At 38.5% G+C, this 17,989-nt stretch overlaps 1 protein-coding gene across 2 annotated transcripts in view; it reads left to right on the plus strand.

Moving 5' to 3' along the window:
* The window catches only part of MCM6 (minichromosome maintenance complex component 6), a 36,781-nt gene that overhangs the window by 16,571 nt on the left and 2,221 nt on the right, over positions 1-17,989 (plus strand). Inside the window, exons 9-16 of one of the 2 annotated variants that reach the window (XM_047722502.1) lie at positions 4,747-4,888; positions 5,602-5,709; positions 6,730-6,885; positions 8,416-8,544; positions 10,465-10,626; positions 12,522-12,657; positions 13,430-13,585; positions 16,226-16,365. In XM_047722502.1, the coding sequence (XP_047578458.1) occupies positions 4,747-4,888; positions 5,602-5,709; positions 6,730-6,885; positions 8,416-8,544; positions 10,465-10,626; positions 12,522-12,657; positions 13,430-13,585; positions 16,226-16,365 (1,129 nt within the window). The remainder of the gene's footprint in view (positions 1-4,746; positions 4,889-5,601; positions 5,710-6,729; positions 6,886-8,415; positions 8,545-10,464; positions 10,627-12,521; positions 12,658-13,429; positions 13,586-16,225; positions 16,366-17,989) is intronic. The other variant, XM_047722503.1, reaches the window with a different exon arrangement.

Below are 17,989 nucleotides of genomic sequence, written 5' to 3' on the forward strand. Positions count from 1 at the left end.
TGCTGCTGGTAACAGAATTGTATCATACACAATTATCTTAGAAATAGACTTTTAGGGGCTCCTGGGTGGCTCAGTGGGTTAAGCCGCTCCCTTCGGCTCAGGTCATGATCTCAGGGTCCTGGGATCGAGCCCCGCGTCGGGCTCTCTGCTCAGCAGGGAGCCTGCTTCCTCCTCTCTCTCTGACTGCCTCTCTGCCTGCTTGTGATCTCTCTCAAATAAATAAATAAAATCTTTGAAAAAAAAAAAAAAAGAAAGAAAAAAAGAAATAGACTTTTAGGGGCGCCTGGGTGGCTCAGTGGGTTAAGCCTCTGCCTTCGGCTCAGGTCTTGATCTCAGAGGCCTGGGATCGAGCCCCATATTGGGCTCTCTGCTCAGTGGGGAGCCTGTTTCCCTCTCTCTCTACCTGCTCTCTGCCTACTTGTGATCATTGTCTGTCAAAAAAAATAAATAAAAATCTTTAAATTAAAAAAAAGAAATAGCCTTTTATATCTAGTGCGGGTTTTTTGCATTTTTATTGCAATATAATTTCCATATCATAAAATTCACCACTTCAAATTATACAATTCAGTGGTTTTAGTATATTCACAGAGTTGTATGACCATCACCAAACTAAGTGTACAACATATTCATTACCCAAAAAGAAATCCTGTACCCTCTAGCAGCCTTCATTCTCCCTACTGGCTATAGGCAACCACTAATCTATGTTTGCATCTATCTGGACATTTCCTGTAGATGTAATCATGTACTTTGTGATTCATTGTGACTGGCTGCTTCTACTTAGCATAATGTATTCAAGGTTCAGCCATGTTGGAGCATGCTGGTATTTCATGTCCTCTTATTACCTAATATTCTGTCATATGTATGTACCACGCTTAATAATCTATTTATTAATGGGCATTTGGATTATTTTTACTTTGGCTTTTATAAGCAATGCTGCTATGAACATTATTAGTATATAAGTTTTCACCTTTTTTTAGTTGTAAAATATACATCATATTTACCATTTTAAGCATTTTTACACGTACATTTCAGTGGCATTAAGTACATTCAGATTGTGCAGTCATCACCACCATTCATCTTCAGAACTCCTTCATCTCCCAAGCTGAAAGTCTGCATTAAAAAAGTAACTTCGGAGGGGAAAAAAAAAAAAGTAGCTTCGGGTGCCTGGGTGGTTCAGTGGGTTAAGCCTATGCCTTCAGCTCAGGTCATGATCTCAGGGTCCTGGGATCAAGCCCCGCATCTGGCTCTCTGTTCAGCATGGAGCCTGCTCCACCCTCCCACCCCACCTCTGCCTGCCTCTCTGCCTACTTGTGATCTCTCTGTGTCAAATAAATAAATAAAAATCTTTAAAAATAGGAAAAAGGATGAGATCCCAGATCATCGTGGTAACATTTTAAGTAAATAGTAACTTCAGGGCGACTGGGTGGCTCAGCGGGTTAAAGCCTTTGCCTTTGGCTCAGGTCATGATCCCAGGGTCCGGGGATCGAGCCCCACATCGGGCTCTCTGCTCGGCTGGGAGCCTGCTTCCCCCTCTCTCTCTGCCTGTCTCTCTGCCTACTTGTGATCTCTGTCTGCCAAATAAATAAATACAATCTTTTTTAAAAATAAATAAAATAAACAGTAACTTCACATTCACCCCAGTCCCAGCCTCTAGCAACCACCATCCTACTTTCTGTCTCTAAATTTGTTCTAGGTCCCTCATATACATGGAATCATATACTATTTGTCCTTTTGTGACTGGTTTATTTCACTTAGCATAATATTCAGGGGCCATCCATGTTGTAGAATGTCTTAGAATTCCTTTCTTTTACAAAAGTGAGTAATAATTGCTTGTATGGATTTACCACCTTTTGTTTTATCTCTTCATCCATTGATGGACATTTGTGAATAAGACTGCTGTGAACATCGAAGTGCATGTATCTGTTGAAGTCTCTGCTTGCAGTTCCTTGGGATAATTTTAGCTCTTAAAATTTAGGTCCTTTGGGTGCCTGGGTGGCTCAGTTGGTTAAGCATCTACATTCCTCTCAGGTTATGATCCTGAAGTCCTGAGTTCAGCATCACATCAGGCTCTGTGTTCCACGGGGAGTCTGCTTCTCCCTCTCCCTCTGCTCCTGCCCCCATTACTGTTCTCTCTATCTCACTCTCTCTCAAGTAAATAAACAAATAAATTAGGTCCTTGATCCATTTTGAGTTAATTTTTTACATAGTATGAGGTAGGGGACTTTATTCTTTTGCATGTGGATATCCAGTTGTTTGAATGCCCAGGCTCTTCTTTTACCCTGTTGAATTGTTTTGGGCACCTTTGTTGAAATCAGTTGACAATAAGTATCAGGGTTTATTTCTAGACTCTCAGATATATTTCATAATCTCTATGTCTATCCTTAGGCCAATACCACACTATCTTGATTACTATAGTTTTGTAGTAAGTTTTAAAATCAGAACTGTGAGTCATCCAACTCTTCTTTTTCCAGATTGTTTTGGCTATTTTGGGTACCTTGGGTTTTCGCATGAATTCTGTTTTATTTATTATTTTTTAGTTTGTTTTAGAGGAAGCGCACATGAGTGGCAGGGGGAGGAGCAGAGGGAGAGAGAGAAAGAGAATCCCAAGATGGCTTCACACCCAGATTGGAGCCCAGTGTGGGGCTCCATCTCACAACCCTGAGATCTTGACCCAAGCTGAAATCAAGAACCAGACACCCAACCAGCTGAGCCACTCAGGTGCTCCCTACATGAATTTTAGGATCCGCTTTGTCAGTTTCTACAAAGAAGCCAGTTGTGATATTAAGAGATTGCATTAATCTGTAGATCAATTTGAGGTATATTGTCTTTTTAACAATTTTAAGTCTTTTGATCCATAAACATGTGATATCTTTCCATTTATTTAGGTTTTTAATTTTTTTTCAACAGTGTTTTGTAGTGTTCACAGTATAAGCTGATGCTTCTTAAATTTGTTCACAAGTATTCTTTTTCATGCCATTGCAAATAGAACCATTTTCTTATTTTCATTTTTGGCTTATTCATTGCAGGTGTATAGAAATACAATAGATTGTGGATCTTTATCTTACAACCTTGCGCAAGCACTTATTTATTCTGTTTTAGTGGATTCCATAGGGTTTTTGTTATCTACAAGGTCATGTTATCTGGGAATAGTGATAGTTAGTCTTCCTTTCAAATATAGGTGCCTTTTGTTTTTCTTCCCCAATTGCCCTGGCTAGACTTTTCAGTATAATGTTGCATAGAAATCGCAAGAGTGAACATCTGTATCTTGTTCCTGAACTTAGGGAGAAAGAATTCATCCTGTTACCATTAAGTATGATGTTAGCTGTGGGTTTTCAAAGATGCCCTTATTAAGTTGTGGGAAATACTCTTCTATTTATAGTTTGTTGACTTTTTATTATAAAAGATTTTGGATTTTGTCACATGCTTTTTCTGCACCTGTTGAGATCCTTCTTATCCTTTATTCTGTTAATACAGCGTAGTGTTGGTTTTTAGATCTTAAACCAACCCATTACTTTGGAATAAATTTCAGGTATAGTTTTGTCTTGTTTTGTTTTTTAGATTTTTTGTTTATTTGTTTATTTATTTGACAGAGATCACAAGTAGGCAGTGAGAGAGAAAAGGAAGCAAGCTCCCTGCTGAGCAGAGAGCCCGATGTGGGGCTCTATCTGAGGAACTGGGATCATGACCTGAGCCAGAGGCAGAGGCCTTAACCCACTGAGCCACCCAGGCGCCCTTGTTTGTTTTTTAAATCTTTTTTTTTTTTTTTTTTAAAGATTTTATTTATTTATTTATTTATTTATTTATTTATTTATTTGACAGAGAGAGAGAGAGAGATATCACAATTAGGCAGACAGGCAGGCAGAGAGAAAGTTGGGGGGGAAAGCAGGCTCCTTGCTGAGCAAAGAGCCCGATACGGGCCTCGATCCCAGGACCCTGAGATTGTGACCTGAGGCGAAGGCAGAGGCTTAACCCACTGAGCCACCCAGGCGCCCTCTTGTTGTTTTTTTTTGTTTGTTTGTTTTTTAAGATTTTTTATTTATTTATTTGACAGAGAGAAATCACAAGTAGCCAGAGAGCCAGGCAGAGAGAGAGGAAGAAGCAGGCTCCCCGCTGAGCAGAAAGCCCGATGTGGGGCTCGAACCCAGGACCTGGGATCATGACCTGAGCCGAAGGCAGCGGCTTAACCCACTGAGCCACCCAGGCGCCCCGCCCTCTTGTTTTTTAAGTGGAAGGCCTTCTAATAGATTATTGTTGTCAAACTTTTTTTTTTTTTTTAAGATTTTATTTATTTATTTGACAGATCACAAGTAGGCAGAGAGGCAGGCAGAGAGAAAGGAGGAAGCAAGCTCCCTCCTAAGCAGAGAGCCCGATGTGGGGCTCGATTCCAGGACCCTGGGATCATGACCTGAACTGAAGGCTGAAGGCAGAGGCTTTAACCCACTGAGCCACCCAGGCACCCTGCCAAACTTAATTATTAAAGACTTCTTTTAAAATGATGTTCTTGTCGTGTATGAACTTCATCTTCCATTTGACAGGAATGTATTTAAGTTGATTTAAAAGACCAAAGGAGGTATAAGGCTTTCTGTTTAGTCTGTGATACATATCTTTATGAATTGATTATGTTTAATACCTCTCTCAGATGTTCTTTAAGAAATTTAAATTTTTGATTGACATAAGCTTGTTGGCTGACATTTCTAGAAAGGATGCTTATAATCATGTGTTAATGAATATGATAACTTTGAACAGGCATGTGGAGGAGTTCAGCCCCAGAGCTGTCTACACCAGTGGCAAAGCCTCCAGTGCTGCTGGCTTAACAGCAGCTGTTGTAAGAGATGAAGAATCTCATGAATTTGTTATTGAAGCTGGAGCTTTGATGTTGGCTGATAATGTAAGAACATTTTATACTTTGGGTTATAAAGAAATCAGAATAGCCCCTATGCTATCAAAAAGGGTATAACTTTCTATTAAAGAGATATCCTTAAAAATTTTTAGTAAATGATTCATAATTTCATTAATCTAGAATTTAATTGAGATTGTCATCATTAATTACTTCCTGAGCTCTGGAATGTATCACCTGCCCTGAGCCTGTGTTTGTTGTGACTAAATAGTTCCCAGCATTTGTTCCTTTCCAGACCATGACACCTTTATGGGTGTGTTTCTTGCATTTTACATATATTTGACATAGATCTGTTAGATCTGTAAAGGCATATAGGCTATACCTATACGTTTATAGGCTTTATGTTCCAACTTTACTCTTCACTACCCCAGTCTAAAATCAATGCTCAGGTGACCCAGAATATTTGACCTAGAGATTTACACAAGGTTTTGATGTTGAATAAGAATGCAATAAGTAACCGTATATAAGTATAATTGAATATAAGTAATCTTGCTCTTGGTTAAAATGAGTCAACGTATATGGTTTCTTCTAGCTCTGGAATCTGTCAAACTATCCTACTTTAGTAAAGGAAATTAAGATTGCTTACTTACTTACCTTAGAGTTGTTTAGAGAATGAAAAGGTCTCTGTGGTAGCAAACTTGAGTTTATGTTTGCCATTTGGCATCTCAAAGGCAGTTTCTTACGCTAATTTGTTTGGTTACAAGGGTGTATGTTGTATTGATGAATTTGATAAGATGGATGTGCGGGATCAAGTTGCTATTCACGAGGCTATGGAACAGCAGACCATCTCCATCACTAAAGCAGGAGTGAAGGTATGTGTGTTCACTTCTGTTCTGCATCATGCCTTAGGCTTGAAGACTAGTGTTGCTCTAGAGACGTTCACTTGGATAAAATGCATTATTTCAACATGAAATGCTGATCATTGAAATGGGAAACATAGCCCTGAGCATTATTAATCCAAATTATAGGCACTTTTTGGGTACTTTGAAAATGTGTTGCTATGACAGAAAGTAGAGAAAGTATTGGTGAAATTTTTAGCATTTCACTTCTCAGAATTTCCATCAAGCTTCTGTATTCTTTGATAATGTGTGCTTCCAATTGCAACAAAAAATAATCAAAGTCAGTAGATTATTTAAATGAAAATAATAAGTACAGTATTTTAACCAACTTAAGAGAGAAACCAAACTTCTTAAATAAAAGTAATGCGTTCAAATAGGTAAGAAAAATTTAAGCAGTGGAATAAAATATAAATTAAAGGGTGAAATCTTTCTCTGCAAACTCCTGTCACCAATAAATGTTCAGAAGTTATGGCACTTGCAGAAATTTTTCGTACATAAGTAGGCATAATACATGTAAATTAGTTCTTTGCTCATTTAGGTTCATAATTTTATTTTGGCGATCTTTCTATACCAGTACATATTAGAACCATTTTAGTATTTATGTTACCACATGGTTTTCAAGTCTGTGTACCCCAGTTTGGTTCATTAGGCTTACTAGACTCCTGGTCATTTTCAGCCTTTTGATTATAAGCCATATTGTAGTCAACATCCTTGAACATGCATTTTCCTGTACTTAGCTGCAAGATAAATTCCTAACAGCTTGCTGGCTTAACGAGCGTGTGTGTGTTGTTATCACCGCCATTAATATGGGAGTACCTGTTGGTTATACATAATCAGACTTTAGTTTTGATTATTCAGTAGGTGAAAAATGATGCCTTAATATTTTGGTTTGCATTTAGTTAATTATGAGTAAGATTGAGCATTTTGTCTTGTGTTTATTGGCCATTCCAGATGTCTCTTTAAACCTTTAACAATGATTTCTTTTGTGGTCAGGCTACTCTGAATGCCAGGACATCCATTTTGGCAGCAGCAAATCCAATCAGTGGGCATTATGACAGATCAAAATCTTTGAAACAAAATATAAATTTGTCAGCTCCCATCATGTCCCGATTTGATCTCTTCTTTATACTTGTGGATGAATGTAATGAGGTAACTGTGTGAACTGTCACTGTTGGCTTCCTTTATTATTTCCAGTTTGATTAATTGAAGGAGACAAGACTGTAGGATGTACTCTCGAACAGCTGGTGCATATGTTCGCACTGACTTTGATTTCTCTCAGAATCGCACAAGATTGGGCAAAACGTTTATTAAGCACATCAAAATAATGTCACTTTAATTGCTGGTTCCATTTAATTGTGTTAAGGAATATTGAGTTTTTTGTTGTTTTTGCTACTGTTTTTAATTTTAATTTTTAATTTTTTTATTTTTTTTTTTAATGATTTTGTTTATTTATTTGACAGAAGCAGGCTCCCTGCCAAGCAGGGAGCCCAATGCAGGGCTCAATCCCAGGATCCTGGGATCATGACCTGAGCTAAAGGCAGAGGCTTTAACCCACTGAGCCACCCAGGTGCCCCGCTTTTAAACTTTTTAATTGAAAATAATTTCAAACTTACAAAACAGTTGCAAGAAATAGAATAGTGCACGTAGCACCCATGTGCCCATTATTTCACATATTAACATGTCTATATGGCGCTTTTTTTTGTACTGTCGGAGAGGAAGTTGCTTATTTTTAGTGTGTGTGTGTGTGTGTGTGTGTGTGTGTGTGTTTAAGATTTTGTTCACTTATTTGTAAGAGAGAGAGAGTACAAGTAGGGGAGCAGCAAGCAGAGGGAGAAGCAGTCTCCGCTGAGCAAGGGGCCAGATGTGGGACTTGATCCAAGGACCCTGGGATCATGACCTCAGCTAGAGGCAGACGTTTAGCCAACTGGGCCACCTAGGTGTCTCTTTTTTTTTAATGTTGATAACAATTCTCTGATTATCTTCATATAGTCACAAGTGGCTGTGTAATGTTGTGGCTAAGAGCATGAACTCTGAACCTAGACTGTTCAAACCCTGGCTCCATTATGTATTGTGATGTCACACAAGCTATTTTACCTCTCTGGGCCTCAATTTACTTATCTGTAAAATAAGGATAATATTACCTACCTAATAAGATTTTTGTGAGGGTTACATGAGTAAATGCTTCTTGACAGGGGCGCCTGGGTCACTCAGTGGGTTAAGCCTCTGCCTTTGGCTCAGGTCATGATCTCAGGGTCCTGGGATTGAGCCCCACATCCGGCTCTCTGCAGAGCAGAGAGCCTGCTTCCCCCCTCTCTTTCTGCCTGCCTCTCTGCGTACTTGTGATCTCTGTCAAATAAATAAATAAAATCTTTAAAAAAAAAAATGCTTCTTGACACACTTAAGGCAACAGTGCCTGGCATATACGGAGCATCCAAGAAATCTTAAAGTCCGTTAATTCCTTCAAGAATATTCTTAGAGTGGGGCAAAGGTATGTATTAAACTTTTTGATTTTAAATGAAACTGGTACCAGACTTTGCTCAGAAACTTGGTACCCATTAATACAGCTTTTAGTGGCACATTAGAGCTTGTTTTTAGCTATAAATAATTTATTAATGCCAGGGATCATCTGGAGTGGATATTGTTGTGACTGACCAAAGTGATTTTCTTCTTCTGAATTAGGTTACAGATTATGCTATTGCCAGACGGATAGTAGACTTACATTCAAGAATTGAAGATTCTATTGATCGTGTCTATTCTCTTGATGATATCAGGAGGTATCTTCTCTTTGCAAGACAGTTTAAACCCAAGGTAACTTGCCCTTTTGTACTGGAAGAGGGTATTTAAGAGGGCCATTAAAAAGGGTTCTGTGGGGGGCACCTGGGTGGCTCAGTGGGTTAAAGCCTCTTGCTTTCGGCTCAGGTCATGATCCCAGGACCCTGGGATCGAGCCCCACATCGGGCTCTCTGCTCAGCAGGGAGCCTGTTTCCTCCTCTCTCTCTGCCTGCCTCTACCTACTTGTGGTCTCTGTCTATCAAATAAATAAATAAAATCTTTTAAAAAAAAAAAAAAAAAGGGTTCTGTGGAAATTAACTGAACCTGTACTTGTTTTTTCTTTTTGAGGTTTTCTGTTTTTGAGAACAATGTTTCTTCAGAGAGTTGAGAAGAGGAAATTTTCTAAAAATGTGATTTTCTTTTTCTTATTAGGTGCTAATAAAAAATTTTTAATGGGTGAAGAGTTTTGGATAACCAAATAAAGTAGAACATACTTTTATTTCAGCCATTATTGCTAAAAATCTTAAAATTTTATGAGCTCAAATCAATAGTCTACTGAATGTTCTTGAATCTTTCTCTAAGGAAAAATTTGGGTTCCTTGAGGTCATTGTGATGAACGTGGCTTAATATTTTACAGCTATTGATGTAATTCATTTAATTGAATCTGTACTGGATCCAGGATATTTATTTTAAAAGTAAACTTCATAATCCATTGGTTTTTTTCAACATTTTCCTAAAACAGAATACCAAAAAAAAAAAAAAAAAAAAAAATTGATTCTGGGTGAAGTTTTTACACAATTGTCTGCTTCAACTTTTGGGAGTTCCTTTTAGATTTTAATTATCTCTCACCTTCACTGATTTTCCATAATGGGATTGATTCTCACTGTCCTGAAAGAAGCTTAATGAGACATTTAAAACTAAGGGTTATTGGTCATGTGTGTTTAAGGAGGCTTTTGTTCTCTATGACTGTGTACGGATCCTGTGACCTTAGCAGGCTTCTTTAATTAGGCTGAGTTCCTCACTCTGAAAACTGAGTATTCTTTTAGTATTCTCACTTTGTTGTTGTTATTCAACAAATAATAAGGTTTACTGAAACAGCTGGTGTGTACGTGCGTGTGTATAGACCTCTTTTTCCCAAAGACAACATAAGTTAACTAACTGAGTTTCAAGAATAGTTTGAGCACTAATTTGTTTAATGAGCTTTGGCATCTTGGGCTTAAAAGGTATTACATCCTATTCCACTGCTTCAGCTTGTTTTGTGTCTTTTAGAAATGGCATTCGCTTAAATACCCTGTTGTATTCCTGTTTATAAAACTAGTATATGAGGGACGCCTGGGTGGCTCAGTTGGTTAAGCAGCTGCCTTCGGCTCAGGTCATGATCCCGGCGTCCTGGGGTCGAGTCCCGCATCAGGCTCCTTGCTCGTCAGGGAGCCTGCTTCTCCCTCTGCCTGCCATTCTGTCTGCCTGTGTTTGCTCTCTCTCCCTCTCTCTCTCTGACAAATAAATAAAATCTTTAAAAAAAAAAAATTAGTATATGAAATTCACAGGTGTCCTTAGTTTAGTTTCTTATAAAATGCATTTCAGTGTTAATTCTTTGTTGACTTCAAAGTTTTGACCCTCTCAGTTCCCCAGAGTGTCTCAACCTGGAAGGCTCTTAAACTTATGTTTTTTGGTTTTTTTTTGTTGTTGTTGTTTTTTTTGTTTTTAAAGATTTTATTTATTTATTTGACAGAGAGAAATCACAAGTAAGCAGAGAGGCAGGCATAGAGAGAGGAGGAAGCAGGCTCCCTGCTGAGCAGAAAGCCCAATGTGGGGCTCGAACCCAGGACCTGGGATCATGACCTGAGCCGAAGGCAGCGGCTTAACCCACTGAGCCACCCAGGTGCCCCTAAACTTATGTTTAATGCAGCTTCCATTAAGTAGAAAAGCTCTGACTTTTGGGATGTTCTGAAACAGATTTCTAAAGAGTCAGAGGATTTCATTGTGGAACAGTATAAACGTCTCCGCCAGAGGGATGGCTCTGGAGTAACCAAGTCTTCGTGGAGGATTACAGTGCGACAACTTGAGAGCATGATCCGTCTCTCTGAAGCAATGGCTCGAATGCACTGCTGTGACGAGGTATCAAAGTCACTTTAATAATGGGAGGAAAGTGCAATTGATTTGTTGGTTTATAAGCATGTTTTTATCTTTGGTATGACAGTTGAATGCTCATAGGATACGTGATGCTAGGATTTCTCCCTTGAAAGTTGCTATTCAGCATTTATTGAATACAGTTGGATTAATATGAAATAATCATTTTGTAGATTATAGAGTACATATTGAGGTGAGTTACCATTAAGAGGTAGGTCATCCTCCTGAAGTTTTGTCAGAAAGTCAGTAGTAGACTAAAGTTACATCATCACATCACAGGAAGGGTGAGTACAGTGTAGTAAGTTATTTTGAGAGAGACCACATTCACATAACTTTCATTATAGTATATTGTTGTAATTGTTCCACTTTATTATTCATTATTGTTAAGCTGTTACTGTACCTAATTTATAATTTATAATTTAATTTACAATTTATAATTTAATTTATAAATTAAACTTTATCATAGGTATGTATGGATAGGAAAAAAACAGTTTAAGTAAGGTTAAATACTACCTGTAGTTTAGGCATCCCCTGGGTGTCTGGAACATAATCCCTGAGAATAAGAGAGGATACTGTGTACCATATTTTATTTATCCATTGATCCATCAGTGGACATTAGGGTCACTTCCACCTCTTGGCTTTTGTGAATACTGCAGTGAACATGGGTGTTTGTATGTTTTGGATATTAATCCCTTATCAGATAAATAACATGCAGATATTTTACCCCATTCTGTAGTTTGCCTTTTTTACTCTGTTGATTATCTTGATGCTCAGAAGTTTTTGAATTGTATATTATTTCCCTTGTCATTTTTCCCTTTTGTTGCCTATGCTTTTGACACCACTATCAAATCCAATGTCCTGAGGCTTTTTTCCTGTGTTTTCTTACATACATTTTATAGTTTTAGGTCTTCAGTCTGTTTTGAGTTAACTTTTTATGTGATATAAGGTAGGGGTCTAACTTCATTCTTTTATATAAGATATCCAGTTTCCCCAGTACCATTTTTTAAAGAGACTGCTTTCCCCAAGGAGTGGTCTTGACACCGTTGTCAAAAATAATTTGACCATAAGGGCACCTGGGTGGCTCAGTGGGTTAAAGCCTCTGCCTTCGGCTCAGGTCATGGTCCCAGTGTCCTGGGATTGAGCCCCACATCGGGCTCTGTGCTCTGCAGGGAGCCTGCTTCCCCCTCTCTCTCTATCTGTCTGCCTCTCTGCCTACTTGTGATCTCTGTCTGTCAAATAAATAAATAAAATCTTTAAAAAAATAATAATAATTTGACCATATATGTGGGGATTTAAGGATAACCATTACTTTATATAAGCGTAGTCATAGAATATGTCCCCCCTTGTGTCTGGTTTCTTTTCATATAGCATTAACACTATAAGATGTCATCCAGGTTTCGTGTAGAAGTAGTTTGCGCATTTTCATTGCTGTGTAATATTCTGTCAGTATGTCACAATGATTCACCTATTCTTCTGTTAATGGATGTTTGGATAGTTTCTGATTTGGGTTCTAGTGGGATATACATGTCTTTTGGTCTGTATGGTATACAGGTGTGTGTACCTTTCTGTTGGGTATACACCTAGAAGTAGAATTGTTATAGGTCGTATGTGTGTTCAGTTCAGTAAAGACTGCCAAAATGCTTCCATAGTGGTTGTATCAATTTGCGTTCCTACCAGCAATGAATGAAAGTTGTTCTACATTCTTTTCAATGAATTCACAAATTACTAGTCTTTTTAAGCCATTCTGGTGAATTTATGGTGTTAACTCATGTTTTATGTGTGTGTGAGAAAACTAAAATGCTACTGTGATTTGGTACGGAGAAAATCTGTGTAGTATATCAAGAACACTGACTTTCTGATTTACTTCCTCTTGATTGGTTTAGGTCCAGCCAAAACATGTGAAGGAAGCTTTCAGGTTACTGAATAAGTCAATCATCCGAGTAGAAACACCTGATGTTAATTTAGATCAAGAAGAAGAGGCCCAGATGGAGGTAGATGAGAGCCCAGATGGCATCAATGGTGAGACTCTTATTTACTGTTCTGGAGTTAGGGGCCAAAGTGTTCTCTGAGATGTTATGGTAAAAGTATACTTGTTGAATAGCAAAAGGGGAAAAAATGGGATATTGAATTATGCTGTTTACAAAATAAAATACAATTAAATAGTTAATATAAAATATATATGCTTGAAAGACTGAAAGAAAATACACCAAAATGGTGAGAGTGGACCTAATTCCCCAGCCTTATTTATTGTTATTTTGCTTTTGAATTAAACACTTGTTCTTGAGTACACTGGACCAGACAAATACCAGGTTTTTAAATTTTGTGTATAATATTGCAAATGAACTTCTAGATCATGAAATTTTTATATCTGCCATCCTTCCCATTTAGTTCTTTTTGTTTGTTCTTTGTTTTTGTTTTTGTTTTTGTTTGGAGAGAGTGTACCCACACAAGGAGGAAGGAGGGACAGTGAGAATCTTAAGGAGACTCCACACATGGAGTCCTTCGTGGGGCTCAATCTCACCACCCTAAGATCATGACCTGAGCCAAAATCAAGAGTCAGGCGTTTAACCGACTTAGCCACCCAAGCTTAGTTTTCCAAATTAGTTTTGTCTTCACTAGTAATATTTACAAATTTGCTTCTAATTTATTTGTAGAATTACTAAATACTAAGTATAACTATAAGCTTGTTTAGAAGTTAGTATTAAAACAGATGTAATATACTTATAAACATTTGAGAGGGGAGTGTTGGAGGCACAAAAACAAGATTCAGATGGTTGATAATTTCACTTAGGTCATGTTGACAGCCCTGCTCCTGTGAATGGAATCAATGGCCACAGTGAAGACATAAACCAGGATTTGGTTCCTAAAGCATCCTTAAGGCTGAGCTTCCCTGAGTACTGCCGAATCTCTAACCTAATTGTGCTTCACCTCAGAAAGATGGAGGAAGGTAAGGCTCTACCTAGTGTGTGCACATGCTCAGTCATTATCTAAGTTTTATTTGCATAAACCAATTCTCTTGCTAAAGATTTGTTTTGTCAGATAATAAATTGTTATACAAGCTCATTTTGGCAAAGAAAATCTTTGGGATATCATTATATCTGACAGTCTGGACATTTACCCATAGGTTCATTGTCAGACAAAGGTCATTTGTTTAATGTTCTTGGCCCATTTTAATATTTTTGGGAAGCAGAAGTTGGGATCTGATAATATGTAAAGAAGCACTTAGCAAATGTTTATACAGATGCAAAATCAGTGTTCCTTAGAATAACTTTACTTCAAATGGATGGACTCTAGGTTATTTATATTTCATAGGCAAGTAATTGAACTGAAAGGACCATATTAGCCAGTTATTTTCTACTAAAAATGAAGTAAAATCCTTGTTTCTCCATAGGTAAAGTGTGATATCTGGAACTAGTACGCTTCCTTTTTTTTTTTTTTTATTATTAAAGATTTTATTTATTGGGGCGCCTGGGTGGCTCAGTGGGTTAAGCCGCTGCCTTTGGCTCAGGTCATGATCTCAGGGTCCTGGGATCGAGTCCCGCATTGGGCTCTCTGCTCAGCAGGGAGCCTGCTTCCCTCTCTCTCTCTGCCTGCCTCTCTGTCTACTTGTGATCTCTCTCTGTCAAATAAATAAATAAAATCTTTAAAAAAAAAAAAGATTTTATTTATTTATTTGACAGAGATCATAAGTAGGCAGAGAGGAAGGAGGGGGAAGAGAGAGAGGGGGAAGCAGGCTCCCCACTGAGCAGAGAGCCCGATGCGGGGCTCGATCCCAGGACCCCAAGATCATGACCCAAGCCAAAGCAGAGCCTTAACCCACTGAGCCAACCAGGTGCCCTAGTACACTTCCTACCTTGACTTCTTTACTATGCTTTTCTAACATGCCTATCATTAATCCCCAGGCAGAAGGGAAAATGATGAAATCAAGAGGTTGAACTTAAACTTTTCATTTGGTGGTTAGCCATCAGGTAGTTCTTACTTAAAATGCTGTCTTCCCTACGTATACTCTCATCAGTATCCTGTCTGTGATGGAAGAAGAGAACAGCAGAGATTGTCTTACCTTACTAAAGGTTTGAGCCCTGTAGTTTTTGCCCTTGTTTCCTTAGAATTGTAGGCCAGTGGGAGGAAAGAGAGAAGGCAGTAAAGAGCCACTACGGCAGACAGGTGTTAGCCCCACCCTCTTCTCACATGAAAACATTTGGGAGTTCACATGTTCTCGTGTTCACATTGTATTTCATTTTTGTCTTTACCATGCAACTGAATTTTAAACATGGCAAACCATTAATCAAACGGTGATATGGTTAGCACCCGGACACTATCTGCATTCCACAGATAAATTCTGCTAGGTCTTCCTTTTAAAAAAAAAAAAAAAAAGATACTGTTCACCCAGTCAAGTAAGTTATGAATTCTCAGTCTTCAGGTGGGCAGCTGTTTTCTAGTCTAGCACAGGGAGCACAACTTTTTTTTTTTTTTTTTAAGATTTTTTAACTTATCTTTGCAAGAGAGAGCACAAGCACAAGCTGTGGGGAGAGGCAGAGGTAGATGCAGACTCCCCACTGAGCAGGAAGCCCAATGTGGGGATGTGGGACTGATCTAAGCCACCCTGTACAGGGAACACAACTTTAAACCAAGAAGGTCACTTACCAAGAACATTTAGATAATGAAATTTCAGTACATGCATAGTAAAACTTTTCAAAGGCATTGTCAGTAAAGCTGGAATTTTCTTATCTTGATTTTATATTTTATTAGCAATAGCTAGATTCAAGACTAAGTAGTTTTCTTTTATTATACTTTGTTTCTGTAGTAGTTATACTATCCAAGTTCCAACTTTTTTTCTTATGACTTTTGAGTTCTGCTTTGAACCCTTAAGTAGACAGTCATTCAGTGTAGATAGACCTTGCTAAAATAAATTGGTAGTTTTTTATTTTGAGTACATTTCTTGGTTGATCCCAGCTGCATAAAGTCTTCCTTATTCCAAAGAGGAAGAATTATGTTTAAAAAGTTTTGTTGCTGGGGCGCCTGGGTGGCTCAGTGGGTTAGGCCTCTGCCTTCGGCTCAGGTCATGATCTCAGGGTCCTGGGATCGAGCCCCACATCAGGCTCTCTGCTCACCGGGGAGCCTGCTTCCTCCTCTCTCTATCTCTGCCTGCCTCTCTGCCTACTTGTGATCTGTCTGTCAAATAAATGAATAATATCTTTAAAAAAAAAAAAAGTTTTGTTGCTGTTGCTAATTTATGCTTTCAGCTGCTATTGGCAAACATTCCCATGGGTGATGAAGCATAGAAGGTGAAGGAAACACGTTCATACTTTGAAATCCTAATAGCTTTTAGAAACTTGTTTCTTATAATCTGTATTTTATTAGATTTTTTTCCTCAGGTAAAGTGAAGCATAATTTAATAAAAGTAATATGACAGTTTATTTCAAGCTTATGCTGAAACATTGCAAATCTTATTTCAGCAGATATACTTTCTGACAGGTTGATGGTTATCTAATCTGTACATTATCTTGTATATGCAAACCCTACAGATTGGCAATATAGTTTGCTAGAAGGAAAATTTAATCCTTTTGAAATGTATTTTTTGTTGCAGAAGAGGATGAGTCGGCGTTAAAGAGGAGTGAGCTTGTTAACTGGTACTTGAAGGAAATCGAATCAGAAATAGATTCTGAAGAGGAACTTATAAATAAAAAGAGAATCATAGAGAAAGTCATTCATCGACTCACCCACTATGTATGTACAGAACTACTCTTGCGTGATTATTCATGAGGGCGGGAGTCCATGCCTTATACCTCTGGTTCATAAATGTTCATTTTTTGTGTGTTCTTGAGATCTAGTCAAAATTGAGTTGTTAAAAAAGAGAGTTTACAGCAGTTAATTGACTTCTTTCCTCTGCTGAAACAGCAGAACCTAAGTTAAATCTGGGAAGGTGGAATTAGGATCTTAGTGTTTTTAACTTTTGTTTTCTACTCCCTTAGCCATAAACCTGCAAGCATTCTGACCCCCATCTCTTCTTTACTGTTTCTTCTTCCCCATATCCTCCTACATCACTCAGCTTACATGTGGTCTGTCCCAATGATCATTCTTTTCTCAAACTTTAAGCTGTAATGTCTCTGTTTTACTTGATTGGTGAAAACCCTGCATTGGTTAAATATAATTCTTTTACTATACTGCATCCGAGCAGTTAAAAGTATCTGGAGAAAGACAAATCATGGGCCATGTCCTACTTTAAATTCATGACCACTAATCTCAAACGGACCGTTGTTCACTGCATCTTACAACCTCACACTGGCACTGCTCAGTGCTGTGACTTCTCCCACTCTCACATGGGACCATTATAGGCATACCTCCTCCCTACTCACATCAGTTGGTCATTCTCTATATTCAGCCTGTCAGTAGCACTTGTCACTTTTGATTACTCCTTCTAAGTCATCATATTCTCCTGGTTCTTCTCCTATCTCGCTAGTTATTTCCGCTTAGTCTCTTTTCTCAAATCTTGTAACTTTTTAAATGGAGGGCTATTTCAGTCCTCAGACCTCTTTTCTATTTACATTGATTACCTGAGTGATTTCATTTGGTTCTATGAGTTTAAACTCATCCACTAATGACTCCCAGATTTAGCTCTTAAACCTCTTTTTAAACTCTAGATGTCTAGCCAGCTGCCTACTTGTGAACTGTAGGCATCTCACACTCACTGTGTCCAAAACAGTTCTTCCCCTCCACCCCCGCAGGATTCCCATTTACTTACTTGTTCTAAGCCTTCTACCTTAGAATCATCCGTGATTCCAATTTCCCCTCATAGCTTCTACTTTTAGCAGCAAACTGTGTGAGCCCTGCCTTCAGTATGTGTATTCTGTGTTCTGTTCTCCCCACCTTTACATCTTTAGCTACTTTGCCTGGACTTTGACAGGAGCATCTTAACTGTCCTCCTGTTCAGTGGCTCTGTGTCCAGCAGCCAGACAGATCTTTTAATAAATCAAAATGTTTTAGGGCCCTACCTTCCAGTCCTTCCCTCATGTTTACAATAAAATCCAGTCTCCATACCATGGCCTGCAAAGCTTACACAATCAAATCCCTTGTTCACCTCATTGCATAGGACTCTTCCTGTTGCTACTCAGGGGTGGTGGCCTTGTCGCTATTCTTAGACACACCAAACACGAAGACATTTCACTTGTCCTTTGTCTCTTTACCCAGATCCCCTCTTCCAATTCTGATGTCTGCTCATATGTTACCTCCTCAAAGAGGTGATTCTTGCCTGGGCTGTCAGAATAAGAGCCTCCTTGGTAGCAATCCCTAATCTTGCTTCATGTTACTTGATAGTGCTTATCATTGTCTGGTGGTGGGTGTTCAGTTTGTC

Source organism: Lutra lutra, chromosome 3 (genome assembly GCF_902655055.1).
Source record: "Lutra lutra chromosome 3, mLutLut1.2, whole genome shotgun sequence".
Lineage (NCBI taxonomy): Eukaryota > Metazoa > Chordata > Mammalia > Carnivora > Mustelidae > Lutra > Lutra lutra.